Source organism: Mauremys reevesii, linkage group 16 (genome assembly GCF_016161935.1).
Source record: "Mauremys reevesii isolate NIE-2019 linkage group 16, ASM1616193v1, whole genome shotgun sequence".
In the NCBI taxonomy this organism is placed as follows: Eukaryota; Metazoa; Chordata; order Testudines; family Geoemydidae; genus Mauremys; species Mauremys reevesii.
This window is the reverse complement of record NC_052638.1, coordinates 41,079,091-41,095,750: the sequence shown is the minus strand read 5'-3', so window position 1 is coordinate 41,095,750 and position 16,660 is coordinate 41,079,091. Positions and strand designations below refer to the sequence as shown.

General features: G+C 52.6%; 1 protein-coding gene across 3 annotated transcripts; it reads left to right on the top strand.

The window, feature by feature from the left end:
• Positions 1–3,863: 3,863 nt before the first annotated feature.
• CHMP1A (charged multivesicular body protein 1A) lies at positions 3,864–16,506 on the top strand. Of its 3 annotated transcripts, none has more exons than XM_039503416.1 (7): positions 3,864–4,000; positions 6,393–6,412; positions 8,140–8,217; positions 8,723–8,869; positions 10,047–10,175; positions 12,129–12,316; positions 13,862–16,506. In XM_039503416.1, the coding sequence occupies exons 1-7, from the start codon at positions 3,994–3,996 to the stop codon at positions 13,881–13,883; spliced, it is 591 nt and encodes a 196-aa protein (XP_039359350.1). In that variant the 5' UTR covers positions 3,864–3,993; the 3' UTR covers positions 13,884–16,506. The 3 variants fall into 3 exon arrangements, with proteins under 3 accessions (XP_039359350.1, XP_039359349.1, XP_039359351.1); XM_039503415.1 differs by lacking the exon at positions 3,864–4,000 and adding an exon at positions 4,693–4,823; XM_039503417.1 differs by lacking the exons at positions 3,864–4,000; positions 6,393–6,412 and having other exon boundaries at positions 8,149–8,273.
• Positions 16,507–16,660: the final 154 nt, after the last annotated feature.

Below are 16,660 nucleotides of genomic sequence, written 5' to 3'. Positions count from 1 at the left end.
TTTAAGTGACAAATCTGAGGAACCTGTCCCAGATTGAGATGTCATTAGAGGAGGTTTTGGAACAAATTGATCAGCTAAACAGTAATAAGTCACCAGGACCAGATGGGATTCACCCAAGAGTTCTGAAGGAACTAAAATGTGAAATTGCAGAACTACCAACTGTAGTTTATAACCTATCATTTCAATCAGTTTCTGTACCAGATGACTGGAGGATAGATAATGTGAAGTCAACTTTTTAGAAAGGGCCCCAGAGGTGATCCCGGCAATTACAGGCCAGCAAACCTGACTTCAGTACCAGGCAAACTGGTCGAAACGATAGTAAAGAACAAAATTGTCAGACACATAGATGAACATAATTTGTTGGGGGAAGAGTCAACATGGTTTTTTAAAGGGAAATCATGCCTCACCAATCTACTAGAATTCTTTGAGGGAGTCAACAAGCATGTGGACAAGGGGGATCCAGTAGATATAGTGTACTTAGATTTTCAGAAAGCCTTTGACAAGGTCCCGCACCAAAGGCTCTTAAGCAAAGTAAGCAGTCATGGGATAAGAGGGAAGGTTCTCTCATGGATTGGTAACTGGTTAAAATATAGGAAACAAAGGATAGGAATAAATGGTCAGTTTTCAGAATGGAGAGAGGCAAATAGTGGTGTCCCCCAGGGGTCTGTACTGGGCCCAGTCCTATTTAACATATTAATAGATGATCTGGAAAAAGGGGTAAACAGTGAGGTGGCAAAATTTGCAGATGATACAAAATTGCTCAAGATAGTTAAGTCCCAGGCAGACTGTGAAGAGCTACAAAAGGATCTCTCAAAACTGGGTGACTGGGCAACAAAATGACAGATGAAATGGAATTTTGATAAATGCAAAGTAATGCACATTGGAAAACATAATCCTAACTATACATGTAAAATTATGGGGTCTAAATTAGCTGTTACCACCCAAGAAAGAGATCTTGGAGTCACTGTGGATAGTTCTCTGAAAACATCCGCTCAATTTGCAGCGGCAGTCAAAAAAGTGAACAAAATGTTAGGAATCATTAAGAAAGGGATAGATAAGACAGAAAACACCATATTGCCTTGAATACTGCGTGCAGATGTGGTCCCCCCATCTCAAAAAAGATATATTGGAATTGGAAAAGGTTCAGAAAAGGGCAACAAAAATGATTAGAGGTATGAAATGACTTCCATATCAGGAAAGATTAATAAGAGTGGGACTTTTCAGCTTGGAAAAGAGATGACAAAAGGGGGGATATGATAAAGATCTATAAAATCATGACTGGTGTGGAGAAAGTTATTTACTCCTCATAACACAAGGACCAAGGGTCACCAAATGAAATGAATAGGCAGCAGGTTTAAAACAAACAGAAGGAAGTATTTTTTCACACAGCGCACAGTCAACCTGTGGAACTCCTTGCCAGAGGATATTGTGAAGGCCAGGATTATAACAGGGTTCAAAAGAGAACTAGATAAGTTCATGGAGGATAGGTCCATCAATGGCTATTAGCCAGGATGGACAGGGATGGTGTCCCTGGCCTCTGTTTGCTAGAGCTGGGAATGAGTGACAGAGGATGGATCACTTGACAATTCCCTGTTCTGTTCATTCCCTCTGGGGCACCTGGCATTGAGCCACTGTTGGAAGACAGGATACTGGCTAGATGGACCTTTGGTCTGACCCAGTCTGGCCAGTCTTGTGTTCTAACATTTAAACAACTTCCAAGGAACAAGCTGGAGGCTTGGGGGGCTACTGGGGTGAGGACTCTGCATTCTGATTAATTGAGGCTGTTTTCCCTACATTTTTTCTCCAGCTGTTTAACTACAGAAGTCAGAGTTGCCAGCAATATGAATCTAAAAGAGCAAAGATTAGATTCACTAATCTGAACATGGTGGGCCCCTGCTTCAGTGCTTAATCTGTTGTCGGGGCTGAGCCATGGCACCTCCAGGCCTGCTGCATTAGTTATGAAAGTAAAAAAAATTGCTTGAGCCCCAGCACCTTTCTCATTAAAAATTAAGCATTGCCTTGCTTATTCCCTTGTCTCTTTCCACTCTACCTCTCTCCACAGTCAGTCTTTTCCCTCCTTCCCTCCTGTTTTCTCTCCTGTCTTTCCAAAGCAGCACTCCCGTCCCTTTCCTCTGAGTCTTCCACACTGTTCACCCCACCCCCGCACTCAATCCATGCTGGAGCCAGGGGTGCAAGTAGGACGGTACCCTCCAGTATGCAGTACCGGCAAGAGATTTTTAGCGGGTACAGGGTACTGGAAAGATTTGGGGCAAGCTCCCGCCCCCGGGGGGGGGCCTGTACTCTGCCCCTTAAAGGAGCAGAATGGGACTAGGGAGAATATTCATTCTTTGTATGACTTTAACAGCACAATACATATGCTAACAAACTTAAACAAACGTTGTTTAAGTTTGTTAGCATATGTATTATGCTGTTACATTGGTCAGGAGTCCTCAAGAGGGGAGGGGTGGGGGTGACAGAAGGTGTTTCAACAGTGTTTTTGATTCTGTTTCTCCCCATTGCTCCATCCATGACATCCATACTGTGTCACATCAAGTCCAAATCATTAGAGGAATGCCTCTGCTTGCACTGACCAGAGGATGTTTGGATACTGATGTCAGGCTAGTTTTGCAGCCTGATGGGAATTAAGTGTTGTCCCCAGCGTACCTAGAATTCTTCTTTGCAGCCAAACTAGTCTAACATGCATTTTGTTAACTGGAGCAGCAAAACAAAGAAAACAAATGCCTCATTTTCCAGCTTTGTGGGTGAGAGAACTATAAGTGAAGATTATAATGCCGGACAGTGACAGCCTTAAACCAGCCAGCTGCTTCAGAAATCTGCCAAGAACTTTGCTGAAAATATGTTCCTCATCTTAGCAACAGAGCTAAGACATCACACATCTGCCCACCTTTATTCCAATGAAGCTCCTTCTGATCTGACAGCTCAGGCATTGTCAGTTTCATCCAGAACAATGTATAAACTTGGAACCTAATCCTGTAAACTTTTAATCATTTGATCAATCCCATTGAAGACAATGGGACTATTTGCATGACTATGAACCGCTTTTGTGGCCTGGTAGTGGGCTGTAGCCCACATAAGCTTATGCTCAAATAAATTTGTTAGTCTCTAAGGTGCCACAAGTACTCCTGTTCTTTTTGCGGATACAGACTAACACGGCTGCTACTCTGAAACCTGTTCCTATAAAGGAAGTTGAATCCTGCGTTGAAATGCAAAGTTTGGGTACAATACCATAAAGCAGTTTAGGATACAGTTCTACTTAAAATTTGTCTTTTAATAAGTCATACATGTGCTGAAATGGCTCCTCAGCCAACTCCCATATTCCATACAAACAGACTGACATACTAGGTATTTGGGGGGAAGTGAGTAGTAGCATGTTGACAGTTCTATATACAAGGGAGGGTGTCAGGGGGCTGGGGAGAGCATGGGGGCCCCGGGCTGGAAGGAGTCACATGGGGAGGGCCCCGTGCTCCCCATTGTGTCCCTCCCATGAGTGCAGTACCGGCAAGGAATGATTTCTGCTTCCACCACGGGCTGTAACCTAGTCCCCCTGCTCTGCTTTGCCCTTCCCTGTCCCTGTCGCTCCCCCTGCGAGCCCCACCCCCCGGCTCCTCCCCACCTACAGTCCAGGGCCTCCCTCCCGCCTGCCCTCACCAATCCCACGCTACCGACGGGGAAACTGAGGCACGGAGCAGGGGCGACTGGGCAAGACCACAGGGGAGGCGGGGCTCCGAACCCCACTGCCGGGAGCCACGTGGGCTGCTGCAGCGGGAGGAGGGCTTTGGGGGAGGGGCGCGTGAGCGTCGTCCTGGTCACGTGACGGCCCCGCCCCCGGCCTGGCTTCGCTGAGGAAAACCCTCCTCCATTTACGCATGCGTTGAACGGACCAGGGCTGGGGGGAAACCTCGCGACAACAAGCGGACTGATGACGCAACAATCCGGAAGTGTCTGGAGAACCGGGAAGCGGTAGCTGCCGAGATGGACGGTAAGAGAGAGACGCCCCCATCGAGGGGGGGGGCTGGGCGCTATTCGGCCCGAGCCGCGCCGCGGGCCTCCGGCGGTTCCCGAGGCAGAGGAGGGGATGGGGAGCGGGTCTGTGCCCGGGGCCGGGCCGGGCCGGGCCCGCCAGGGTGGGGTCCCGGTCAGGGGGCTGGGCCGGGGGCCGGCGGGGTGGGGGAGGGCAGGTCTGGGTTAGGGGGCCGGGACGGGGGGGGGGGGGCGGGGGGGGGGTCGGGCCGGGGCTGGGCCGGGGGCCGGGGGAGGGGAAGGAGGTCAGGGGCTGGGACCGGGACCGCCAGGGTGGGGGAGGGCAGGTCTGGGTTAGGGGGCCGGGACTGGTGGGGTGGGGCGGGTCAGGGCTGGGTCAGGGGACTTGGCCTGGGGCTGGGGGGGAGGGAAGGGAGGTCAGGGGGCTGGGACCGGCAGGGTGGGGTTGGGCTGGGCTGCGGGGGAGGGGAAGGAGGTCAGGAGGCTGGGACCGGGACCAGCAGGGTCGGGGAGGGCAGGTCTGGGTTAGGGGGCTGGGACTGGTGGGGCAGGGCAGGTCAGAGCTGGATCAGGGAGCTGGTCCTGGGACCTAGGGGGGAGGAGGTCAGGGCCAGCTCAGAGGTGGGGTTGTGGGGGTGGTGGTGGCCATTGGGGAGGGGAGAGGGAAATCTATTGGTGATATCATGGGAGAGGGAGTTCCCTGTGATCCCAGAATGGGGCCTGCCCTGTGATCGTAGGGGAGTCCTGGGGGTTACCTGCAGGGCTCTGCTCAGTCGTCCTGGCCAGTAGGCTCTTGAGGAGGATGGTGGAGACCCTGTCAGGTGTGTGGCACTGGGTAAAGCTGGGGTGGGTAAGTGCAGCCCGAGGGCCTGTGCTACATTGGTCAGGGGGAGAGAGAGAACTCAAGGGCAGCTTGTTTGTCCCTGGCTTTTCTGATGAATTGAAATAGGTCCAGGTAGTTAAGAAAACTAAAATGTATTTAGAATTGCTGAACTGATCCACTTCCTCTTGCATGAAACTGGCCGGGTGAAGCTGGCTGAGAGTTATTTACAGGCATATCTGGGGTGTGCCAGGTTCTGGGTCAAAGGTCACTGTGTAATTGTAATCAGAGAAACCACAGTGACAAGTAACAGCTATTTCAATAAAAGCCATGAAGCTGCCTTCTGATGAGTCACTTGTTAGTTGCAAGACGGAATGTGGTTTCTATTAGCTGCACTTCAGGATTAAGGTCCCATGCATGAGGTATGTCAAATTGAGAGAGAACTGCATAGTGAAGCCACTGGCCTGTACCGTGGATGCTGTGATACTTGCCAGATATGCATTAACTTATGGTAGATAATTTTTCCCAGTTAATATTTCAGTATCTAATGTTCAGTGAGTCCATTTATTTCAAAGAGCCGTATCCAAGGGATAATTCACTAGCTTGTATGGCTCCTTCAGTATTCTGAGCCAGTCCCCAGCCGAGCAGTTCAGATAGCACCCCTGTTATCCTGGGTGCTCAGGGCCTTCGTTAGCTGTGCATATGCCTGACCCTCATTGATTAGTCATGACATTGAAAGCAGGAGTCAATCCTGTGGGAGTGTCTCCAATAAAACCCTCCAACAGCTTTTTTAACAAGCTCTCTGAAATGTCTCAGATTCCATTCTAGGTAGTTTTTTCAGTCCCTTACTGTGTACAATGGTCCAATCACCACTGGGCTTACAACCATTTAAAAATCAGCGTCAGTGTCGTTTGAGCTCAGTTGTAGCCAAATGAAACTCTAGCAGGGGTTGGTCAGCTATGTGTAGACAGGCCTTTAACACAGGAGTTTCTGCTTCTGTGCTCTAGAATGACAGGAGAGGAAGGATTGGCCTAGTGGTTAGGCACTAGCTGTGACCTGGGAGACCTAGGTTCAAGTCCTTGCTCTGCTACCAGCTTTCTGTTTGCCCTTGGGCATGTCACTTAGTTTCCTTGTGCCTCTGTTCCCCATTTGTACAAGGGGATAATGGCCCTGGATAAAGATTGGGAGGTGCCTACATACTAGGGTGATGGAGGCCATATGGAGCACCTTAGCTAGGTAGCCTGAGGAGTCCCCAGTGCACAGGCAAAGGCTGAGAGTGCAATGGAGGCCTCTGCTTGCCCAGAAGAGACTCTTCTGAACAATCGTGGTGGTGGTATTGGGATGTGCGAGCAGCACAACCTCAGCCTGTCCAGCCCCCTTCAGGCAAAAGGAACATTGGTGTGATGCTTTTAAGGGGAAGGGGGCGGTGTGTGAACTGGGGAGACTCATCATAGAAGGTACCTCCCAAAGCACAGTTCCTTGGGTGAAAGATTGTGTGACCTTTATGTTACTGACTGACAGCGACTCTAAAAACCCACTGTGATCTTAGTCACCTCCTCTCTCGTTTCAGATACACTCTTCCAACTGAAGGTGAGTGTGTCCATTACAGGATTTCGCTTTCTGCCCCTGCATGGGGATTCATTATTGTACACCTCCCAGCACGGGCTGCCCTGCGTGGCCTTGGTCAATTGAAAGTCGACAAGCTCAGCTGAACTGTTGCTCTAAGACCCTCTTATGGTGTCTTGTGGTATGGCTGGTAGGTCTGTACACAACCGAACTTTCTTCCTGGTACAGGCTGCTTACGAGCCTAGCTGACTACCAGACCCTGTACTAGTCAGGTGTTTTGTGGGCTCCTCCAACAGCCGGACGCTAGGGTTGATCATCTTTAAGAGGCAGCTACTATGGGTCTAGGTTTATTCCTTGTGTTTAAATTTGGCTTCTCAAATGCCTTCTGCTCTGACCTTCTCTCACCCACTTAATGGAGAGTTTACTGACTTGGAGAAACCTCTCCCAGAACCTTCCTTCCTACCGTCAACTCCTATTGCCTTCATTGTTCTGTCTTCTCAAGGCTTTATCTCCTCCTTCCAGTGCTCTCCCTCCAGCAGGGGTGTGATAGTCTCCCAGGGTGGGGGCGTCACTGGGCTTTCTGTCCACAGGGGCCGGGGAGAGGTCAACAGCTACATAAAGATCCCAATATTTAAGGCTGTGGTGGTGAAAGAACACAAACTTGTGTCTCTCATTCTGGGGGAGGGAACAGTGCAGAGCTCCCTAGCGCTGCTGTGATTTAGACCCTGAAGACATCATCGATTATGTTGCAAATCAGTTAAGTGCATTACGCTGGACGGGCCCTTCACCTGGTAATTGGATTCAATGTAACAGGAACCTATAGCCCATGTTCTCCTGTGCTCTGTGCTAATGAAGAGAGGTGGAATATGTATGGTACCAAAAACCACCTCCGTTCCCAGAGGGGAGACAGAAATCCCTCCCCCCAGAGCTCTGCCTCTATGAAAATCTGTTTAAAATAACAGCTGCAACTCTGCCTCTGCAGTTCCCAGCCACAACAGGAAGGGGGAGGTATTTATCTAGAGAACTCTTATCACCTGTTCTGGAGCCGCATAGGCAGTGTAAACCCAACCCAGAATTGTCATGCGTGGCAGGGGATATGAAGGAAAGACTATGCCAAGTCCAGAGCAAACTCCTTCCCATCACTCCCCTCAAGCACCCATCAGTCCCTGTCGCTCACCTCTGAAAACGCCTTGAGAAGTGAGCCTGTGAGCATTCCCTGAAGGTCCCTGAATCCAAGCTAAGGAGTATGTTCCAGACACCTCACTGAGAGCCCCCAGGTCCCTGCCTCTTAAACCAGGGGGCTGAAATCTCAAGTGCCTCCATGCTTGCTACTTCTGTGTATTTCGTAGCAGGAGAGAGAGGACAACATGCTTTAGCCAGTACCATGCCACAGGTCCTACCTGTCTGGCCAAGGAAGCCAGGCCTTCCTTCATAGCGCTCCAGCTCTGCTCCATCAGTCAGCCAAAGGGGCTACTGCAGCTCACTGAGTCCCTTTCCTCTTGCTGCCTCCGCTGTGTGCCCAGACACGGCCATAACTATGGCACCTGCCCAGCCAAGCTCGCTGCGTTTAGGGTTGTATAAAGGACAAGACAGCCTGCAAAGGCAGCTGAGGCAGTGCCAGCAGAGGCTGCAGGCACCGTACACATGCTTTGCTAGGACAGCCTGTGGGCTTTTGTGAGAGTTGTGGGACCCTTTGATTGTGTTACTGTTTGACCCTTTCATGGCCGAGCACTGAAGTCTCTTTCTCTTAGTTCACAGCAAAGCAGCTGGAGAAGCTAGCCAAGAAGGCTGAGAAGGACTCGAAGACTGAGCAAGCCAAAGTCAAGAAGGTAGCCAGTACGGCTGAACTCTGTGGAGGTGGTGGAACTCCCTGGTGGAGATGAAAGTAAAGTCTCCGATGGCTAGGTGTCATTTTAGCCGTCGCACCCTTGAGCCTGTGCTGTCAGTCCATGGCTCTGGATCAGAGAGATTAACACAAGGAATTATAGTAGATTCCACGTAATAGCACCCTGGATATTAACAGCTTCTGGTTAATGGCAGCACTTGGCTGGGAGCCATCCCTGCCCCATTGACTTTAATGTTAATGTCATTGATTGATGTGCCAGGCGCAATAGGCCATCCTGATATCCCCAAATCTCCTAGCCTCAACCCTAATCCCGTCCGTCCTAGGCTCCACTAATCTTGATCCAAGCAAACACCAAAGTCCCTTTGTAAAGAACACAGACGATAGAGATTTCTGCATGACATCCCTTGGGTGGAAATGGGAGACATTTGTGTCTGATGTGTGAAGCAAAATGGATTCCTCCTGCAAATCTTTTCCCTTCCATGTTCCAGGCCCTTCAGCAGAAGAACGTAGAATGTGCTCGCGTCTATGCAGAGAATGCAATCCGGAAGAAGAACGAAGGTTTAAACTGGCTTCGGATGGCTTCCCGAGTGGATGCAGTGGTCTCCAAGGTGCAGACAGCAGTGACCATGAAGGGGGTAAGAGGTTTTATCGTCTCGGGTGTATCCCTGGAGGACGGGCTGTTTCCTGTCCTTGTACAGATAGAGACTATTGGCCCATCCCTCCCCTGACGACGTTCCTCTCTTCTTTTGTAACTTCGTTAGAACTGAGCTTTAGTGTTGGCAGGTGCTATAACGCCTTCCACCCTCAAACTGGAATTTGGTCAGGGCCCGGGGCTAGACCGGGCATTGGCAGAGACTGCCACAGCTGCTGAAATGCCAGTGTGGGTGTGATTGCCTTGTGATGTGACCAGTACATTTCACCGGGGGACCAGAAATGAGACCCTCAAACTTGCTTCATTTGTGGCTTCATCCATATTTGAGTCTGCAGGCTTGGAAGGTGTGTCCCTGGAGTCACTCCCCTGCCTTAATCAGGTGTCCATGCATGCTTGTGTGCAGGGAGTTGGGGGTTAGAGTTCTCTTCTGCAAGGTACTGAGCACCCTCAAGTCCTTTGGATTTTGCTGGCAGCTGAGGAGGCTTGTTCCCTCTTCGGATTCTGTCTGAAATCTCTCTTCGCTGTGAGCCACAGGACCAACACTAGAGTCCCACCTGGACTTCCTGGAGTTAGAGAGAGGACAGGCAGCAAGAACAGCCCACGAAGCACATTGTGCCTGGTGGGCTGGAGCTCCTGCCTTCACGGTGTTTGTACTAACGTTTGGAGTAACATTTCCGGTATGAACCCCGAAGTGTTCAGTGGAGAAATAGCAGGAGGCTGTGCTAAAAATGCATGAAGCCCTTGCATAGAAAGCTCATGGGCATGGCTACTATTTTCACGTGACTGTCATGGTGAAGTTGCCTCTGTACTGTTAAAGGGCAGATATCCAGGGCTGTGTATGAAAACGATGCGTGTGTGTCGTTTGTGTGTGCAGTAGATGCCAGGTGCAATTCCGATGTGCACCGTGACAGCTAGAAGGCTAGCGGATCACTTGCATGTGCATTTTCAGTAATCGTGCATTCGGTTGCATGTGCACAATTCTAAAACTCTGCAGCCAGTCTGAGCTGAGAGTCCCCGCTATTCACGGCAGGACGTCGCTGACCTGTGGTGGAAATGCCAGTAACACTGAATTGCTTTCGGCCAGGCTTGGCTCCCACTCTGAACTGGGACATTTGTGTCGACTTTGTTTGGTGTGTATATTTTCCAACCTCCTGTTACAGGTGACTAAAAATATGGCTCAGGTGACCAAGGCCTTGGACAAAGCTCTGAGCTCCATGGACCTGCAGAAGGTCTCGGCGGTGATGGATAAATTTGAGCATCAGGTTCAGAACTTGGATGTTCACACCTCGGTAAGTGCTCTGCACTCGCTCGCCTGGGGGTAGACTGCTGGGCAGCGGGAAGAATTTACTCGTTGGAGGCTGGGAGGACGCAGCAGAGAGAACTGTATCGCCCCACCATCATGGGCTCAGACACAAGGCCCTTCCCGGGCTCCCAGATGTGGTCTTGGATTAATGGCTCAGTTGTTTCCAGAGCTCTGGTCTATAGTAGCTCATCAAGGAAGATCAGGGTTCTCTTGGGTTAGGAGCTGCACATAGAGAATCTCTGTCCCAAAGAGCTTGTGATCAAAGCAGGCAGACACACACAGACGAAGGGTGCGGAAAGTCTTGTCCCCATGGCATATTCCTGGGAGAATTATGTGCCAAAAAATTAAAAATTCTGCACACAATATTTTAAAATTTAGCAAAATTCTGCTTATTTTATTTGTAAAAAATAATACAATATAATCACGCTACTTTCAATTATTTTGATAATTTATTTCAAAATACCCATCAGCAAGTGTGTCTGTAACAATGCAGACAACAAAAAAGATTCAGGAAATGTTTTTTGACAATTAGATTCCTCCCTAGGCATATTAATACAGAACATTCAGTAATTCATTTAAACCACACTACAGAAACGTATTTCCCGCACCCCTCAGAAGCAGTGCAAAGGGTTTGGGGAGTCGGGGCAATGGAGGAGATGTGGGAGAAGGAAGTAATTGCGGGGAAGAAGCCTGGTAGCGAACTGGAACGATTGTTCAGTGTGGGTGGGAGAAATATGGAACGGGTTTTTTGCGCGCGGGGGTGGGGGAGGGATTGTTGGGGAGCCTCCCCTATGTAGACCCCTAGCTTCATTCAGTCAGGCACATCTGCCCCTGTCCCCATGTGGTCCTGCACCCCAACTCCCATTCAGCCCCAGCTCAATGCTGTCACCCCACTAGTGCCTGTGCCACCTCCACTAGCCCTTCTGAGCCCCAGTCTGTGACCCCCCCCCGCCCCACAGCAGCCCTGTGTGCCCCGTGCTGTCCATCCCTCCCATATCCCATGCCTCCACACCTGACCCTGTGGCAGGGCACTGTGAGAAAAGCAGCCTTTTCTCCGCCCTCTCCAGCCGGCCTCCCTCTTTTCTGGTGCCACAGCAGCCCCTGGTGAGTGAAAGGTGTAACTGCAGTGCCTCTCTGATACAATCCATTTTCTGCAGAGAAAAAAAAATCTGCGGGGCATATGAATTCTGCATGTGAGCAGTGGGGCAGAATTCCCCCAGGAGTAATGGTACAGACAAGGAACGAGGTGCCTTGCCCCAGATCACATGGGGAGTCTGTCAGAGCTAGGAACTGAACCCAGAGCTCCTGTGCCTCACCCACAGGCCAGTCCATCCTTCTCATCATGATGGTCTCTGGCTTGTTTGATTTCCCCGCTCTCTCCAGCATGCTCAAGGGGCTGGGCCACATGAGTGATTGTAGCTCATGTTCTGTTTCGATCAACCTTTGACCTGATCAGTCTGGGAGCAGTCTAGAACGTTCCATGCTCCCAAGTAGAGCCGGCCTTGAGCTCAGTCTTGAATATTGCCTTGACCCTGGATGGGCAATGTCTCTAACCAGGAGACAAGAGCTGCCCCTGACAGCAAGGAAAAGCCCCTGTGCATATCTACAGTATCTGAAAGCTTCACTGAGAACCTGAGGCAGTTTGGAGGCTAACATGGACAGATGGGTCCCTAATGCTTCATACAGCTGTGTGCTGTCAGGTGCTGGGTGGTACTCTGATGTCTAGGGGCCTCAAGATCTCTCTGGCTCCAACCCATCCTCCTGTCCTAAGGCCTAGCTGTCAGGCTGACAAGGATGTGGAGAACCCTCTGGGGAGGAGAGCAATGGGCCAAATTCAAGATCTGTAACTGGCTCCTACAGGCAGGAACGTGGGCTGGGTGGGTTCTTCAATGGAGCCAGATGGTGGCTCTGCTTCAGATACTCACTCTGCCCATTGTAGGTGATGGAGGACTCCATGAGCTCTGCTACCACCCTGACCACGCCGCAGGAGCAGGTGGACAGCCTCATTGTGCAGATTGCCGAGGAGAATGGCTTGGAGATCATGGACCAACTCAACCAGCTCCCCGAGGGGGCTTCGGCCGTGGGGGAGAGCTCTGTCCGCACCCAGGAAGACCAGCTGTCCCGAAGGTTCTTTCTCTCCCCTACGTCCCTTGGTGTGATTGTGTCCCTGGGCTTCCTGGTCCTGGCAGCTTGAACTGCCCCCAGGCATCTCTTTCACAGCTTGTCCGGGGTAATTCAGGCGGAAGGGACGGCTGGGAGGGAAGCCAGCTGTTGGAGCAACCTCTGGGCTCTCGCGTCCCCATGCATGGTGGAGCTTAGCAAAGCTCCAGAGGAGCCATGTATAGGCAGCGTACCGTGTCGTGCTCCACAGAGGAGAGGGGCTTCCTGATTCTACTAGCAGTGGGGCTGGGGGAGCACTGGGGAGTGGAGGTGGTACAAGGTGTTGCTTGCTCAGCTCAGTAACCAGATGGTGGGAGTGGTCCAGGCCCGTGCTTGCCTTGCACAGTTGATGCTGCTCTGGGTGTGCTTGGCACTGACCTTCAAACAGGCTGTGTCTCTGGAACCTCCCCGGAAGAGGCTTGAGGCCACCTCCTATTGCTGGTGAGCTCCTCTTCCTCCTCCCCGTCCCCGCAGCTCTGCATGCAGCTACCGTGAGAGGGCCCCTCGGAGAACGGAGCCCTGCAGTTCCTGGCTGTATGGAGCCCCCCCGCCCTTTCCCAGAAGTCGCTGCACAGCTGCCAGACTCTCTCCAGGTTCTCTCGCTTTGGGCTGTCTGAAGCACAGAGAGGAGCGGTGGGTCTGGTGTGAGTGTCCTCAGGGTGGGAGGCGTTTTACAGACCCTGAGAAATGGAGACCCTCACCTGGCTGCGTCGTGTGGTGCGGCTGGACGGTGCCTCTTGCTGAAGATGACTGAGTGTCTGTCACGCCGCACACACCCGAGACGGCGTGGTCCTGGCTCCAGGGCTCTGCGATGGAGGGAGATGCTGTTCTTTCTCCTCACTCGTGGGGCCATCAGATAGGTTATGAGATGACAAATGGAGCATCCAGCCTTTGCGCTCTAAACACTATTCCAGACCGCCCCCAGGAAGCAGCCCAACTGCTTCTGCACAGAGCCCTGCCTGATACTCGCCCCCGGCGGCTGGAAGGGGCTTGTCCTGTGTCCCATCGGAGCCCAAAGGTGTTTCCAGCACGGAGGCTTTCTCCCCATCCTCCCACGTGCTTGCAGTGCACCTGCTGCTCTGTCTGCTGAGGTCAGAGTTCGCATTCCCCCCCCGGTGCTGCACAGGGAGTGTGGGTGCATGTGCTGAGCCCCGGGTCTCTTTGGGCTCCAGGGGTGGCATACTCTTCCCTTCCTGGCTAGTGGCGTCACATTGCCGTGCCGTTAAACACGCCTGTGTTTCGCTGCTGGGGCCGCTCTGGCCTGAGCGCAGGAAATGCATTGGCTGTGTTGGAAGGTGCTGGTAACGCCCCCAATAGAACGTAAATTGTTATCCGTGCTCCAGGGGGAGACTTCTGTCCCTGCAAACCGCCTCCTCACCCATTCAGACTCATTCCATCACGGGGCGTAGTGCCCAGTTCTCCAGCGAGCTCCCCCCGTGCTCTCCAGGTTCACTTGGAAGCAGCTCCCGTGTTCCGTGCTCCCCTTTGACTCTCTTGTGCTGTTTCTTCCAGACTGGCTGCCTTGCGGAATTAAAGTCTCCCGTTGTTCTGGATGATCACTGTTCCCCTACTGATTGTGCATCGAGTGGGAACGTGTGGGAGAGCCGCCCCCCAAAGCTCCCACTCCATCCCTGCTCTGGCCTTCTGCTAGCAAAACCAGAACCACCAAGCCACTCCTTCAGAGCCTGTTCTTCTGCGCTGGACTCTTCGGTCTTTGCTGCTGCTGACTACTCCCTGAAGAGGCAGCAGGAAGAGGTTTGCCGAGAGAGCGTGACCTTGCTCTGGCCTTTGGCGGCAGAGTGTTCAGGGCACTTGTCTTTAAAGCAGCGCTACCACTGCCTCTCTGCATCCTGGTCCTCTAGGGGGAGTGAAGATGCTGCTTTGATTCTAACACTACATGGAGATCTTGTTGAAAGGGGAAGTGCATGTTCTGATGGGACACTGGGTGCCTGACCATCTCCTGATGGCTGTATCTCTAGCAAATGTGTAGTGCATCTTTCTCTCCACCTCTTGTACATTGGCTCTCTTAGCCACAGTGTGGTTTGCTGTGGGTGACCCTCCTACTAACAGCTTGCAGCAGGTAGTGCCATGGATCCCTCCCATTTCCATCTAAGCCCCTTCCTTCCCCATTGCCTGTTGTAGCTGAGGGGAAGGGGAGCCCGCCCGGGGCGTACATGCACATTGGTAGTGTTTCATGGGCGAGGCAGCTGCCTTGGCTGAAGGGCACAAATCTATGTAGTGGCGTCTAGTACATCCATATTCCCAGTTATCGGCTAGTCCCTGGTGCAGCGCCTGTAGCGTTGAGACGATAGGGATCCCAGTGCCATGCCCAGCGTGCAGGGATCTCGCTTTGCCAACTCTTAGCCCTGGCACTGCTTGTCACGTTGCCTGCCCTGGATTTTCTCACCGTTAAGTGACCTTTGAGAAGTTTGCCTCCATAACCACACGCTGTGACCACTGAGATCTGGGATTCTTCATGCATGCCACCCCAGGGAGCGAAGCTGTCCTGAGCTGCTCCAGCCCGGCAACGTTCACGGTGCAGTGCTGTCTGCTGGGAATGCTGGGGCGTGGTCTGTCTCCCAGCTCTGTCGCTGGCAGCATGACAGCGGAGCAAATGTCCAGCCCCTCCTGTGAATGGTGAGGATGTCTCCACTGTCCCAGCGAATGTTGTACTTCCCTCCTAAATACCTCTGTTGCCTTTACCTCTTGGGTCTCTTTCCCCCCCTCCGCTCCCTTCCTCAGGGCTGACGCTGACGAGATGCCCCAGCTCCACTGGTGACTGAGTGTAAGCTCGTCACTTCCTTTAACCCAGTCGACACTGCAGGCCCGGGAGCCAGGCTGAGAAGGAAGGATTGGCCCCCACACTTTCCTCAGCCCCAGGCGTGAGAGCTTTGGGAGGCGTACGGTGTCACTTCTCACACTCAGCCTCCTCTTCAGCCCAGCTCCGTGTAATGGTGGGAGGCAGTGCCGGGGGAGGGGGAGGTAGCGAGGGGAGATCTGAGCCCAGCTTGCTGCTGAGCCAGGTTCCCATTCAGAGGAGTTTTAACCCCCATCCCTGCTGGCTCCACACTAGCTGCCATGTGCTGGGACTCTGGTACCACTGTGCCGGAGTCAGTGCAGCGCACATCTGGCACACCCACAATATGGCGCATGTGTTCGGCAGCAGCTAAAGTAGGGAGTGGTTACTGTGACGAACGGCCCGGGGGCTGGAGTGCTGGTTTCACAGGGAGGGCTGGCTCACAATTCATTAACTGTCTCTAAGTGTTAAGTGTCCAGTAGCTTCTCGCAGATGTGCTAAGGGACCTGCTTCTCTTTGGTTAGGGAGCAAGAAATCCCCGCTTTGGGGAGCAGGGGAGGCAGATGGCATCAGACACTCCCCATCACCCTCGCCCCTGAGAGCGTCCGGTGCAGCCTGGGGGCTGGCCTTGCCGCTCTGTCAGAAGGCATGTCGCTGGGGTACAGAGTCAGCAGGCTGGGGGTTCTGCAGCACTTGCGTGTGGACACACTTTGACATCTCTCTGATATTTTCCCTCCGCGTCTCGTGGCCTTGGAAGATGCACGTTCGCCTCCCTTTTGTGATTACCCCGAGCTGGGCTGTTTGAGTCCAGCTGCGGCTGCCCCCCGGTGACAGAGGAGACGCAGGACTGAGGAAGCTGGAGCTGTAGGTGAGCTCAGGGGCTTTGTTTCTAATCCTGGCAGGGTCCTGGACTCGCTTGGGACCATGTGTTTGGTCTCTGTGCGTCAGTCAGAGCCAGGTGGGTAAAACGCAGGAGCCTCCCTGAAAATCTGAGCAGAGCTTTCCAGGGCAACCCCAGGAGAGGCTTTTAACGGGGGTTGAAGGGCAGGCTGGCCTGGGGCAATTGTGAACCTCTTGTTCCACCCAGCCGGGGTGTTTTCAGGAGGCACAGCGCGCACTAGCCCCCGCCCGCTCCTACCTTGTGGAAATGGCCTACCCCTGCCCAGCTCCGCTCTTGGCAGCTGTGTGAAATCAGGAGAAGGGGCTGGCCCGGCCTTTGCCCTGGGGAGGAGATCCTGCCCTCTGTAAGTGAGCGCGGTGCTGTCTGTGTGTGTTTACAACGCTGCTTTCCTTTGCTGGTTTTGAAATGAACACTGTAAAGTCCACTCTGCGTTTTAAATAAAGGGACTGTCCCTGAAAATCAGCCTGTCGGCGCTCCATGGAGCGTCAGCTTCTGCCCAGGGCCCCGCTGAGATGTGGAGCCGTCACGGGAAGGGGCCTGGGTAGGAGAAGCAAATGCAGTGTGCTGGTCTCGGGTCTCGTGGCACTGCTGCTGGGTTCTGGAGGGACCGACC

Bases quoted from the DNA above. Each gene is read 5' to 3' on its own strand.
- CHMP1A (XM_039503415.1), top strand. The intron at 6,413-8,139 runs GTGAGTGTGTCC...TCTTTCTCTTAG, and splicing joins ATACACTCTTCCAACTGAAG to TTCACAGCAAAGCAGCTGGA. The intron at 8,218-8,722 runs GTAGCCAGTACG...TCCATGTTCCAG, and splicing joins AGCAAGCCAAAGTCAAGAAG to GCCCTTCAGCAGAAGAACGT.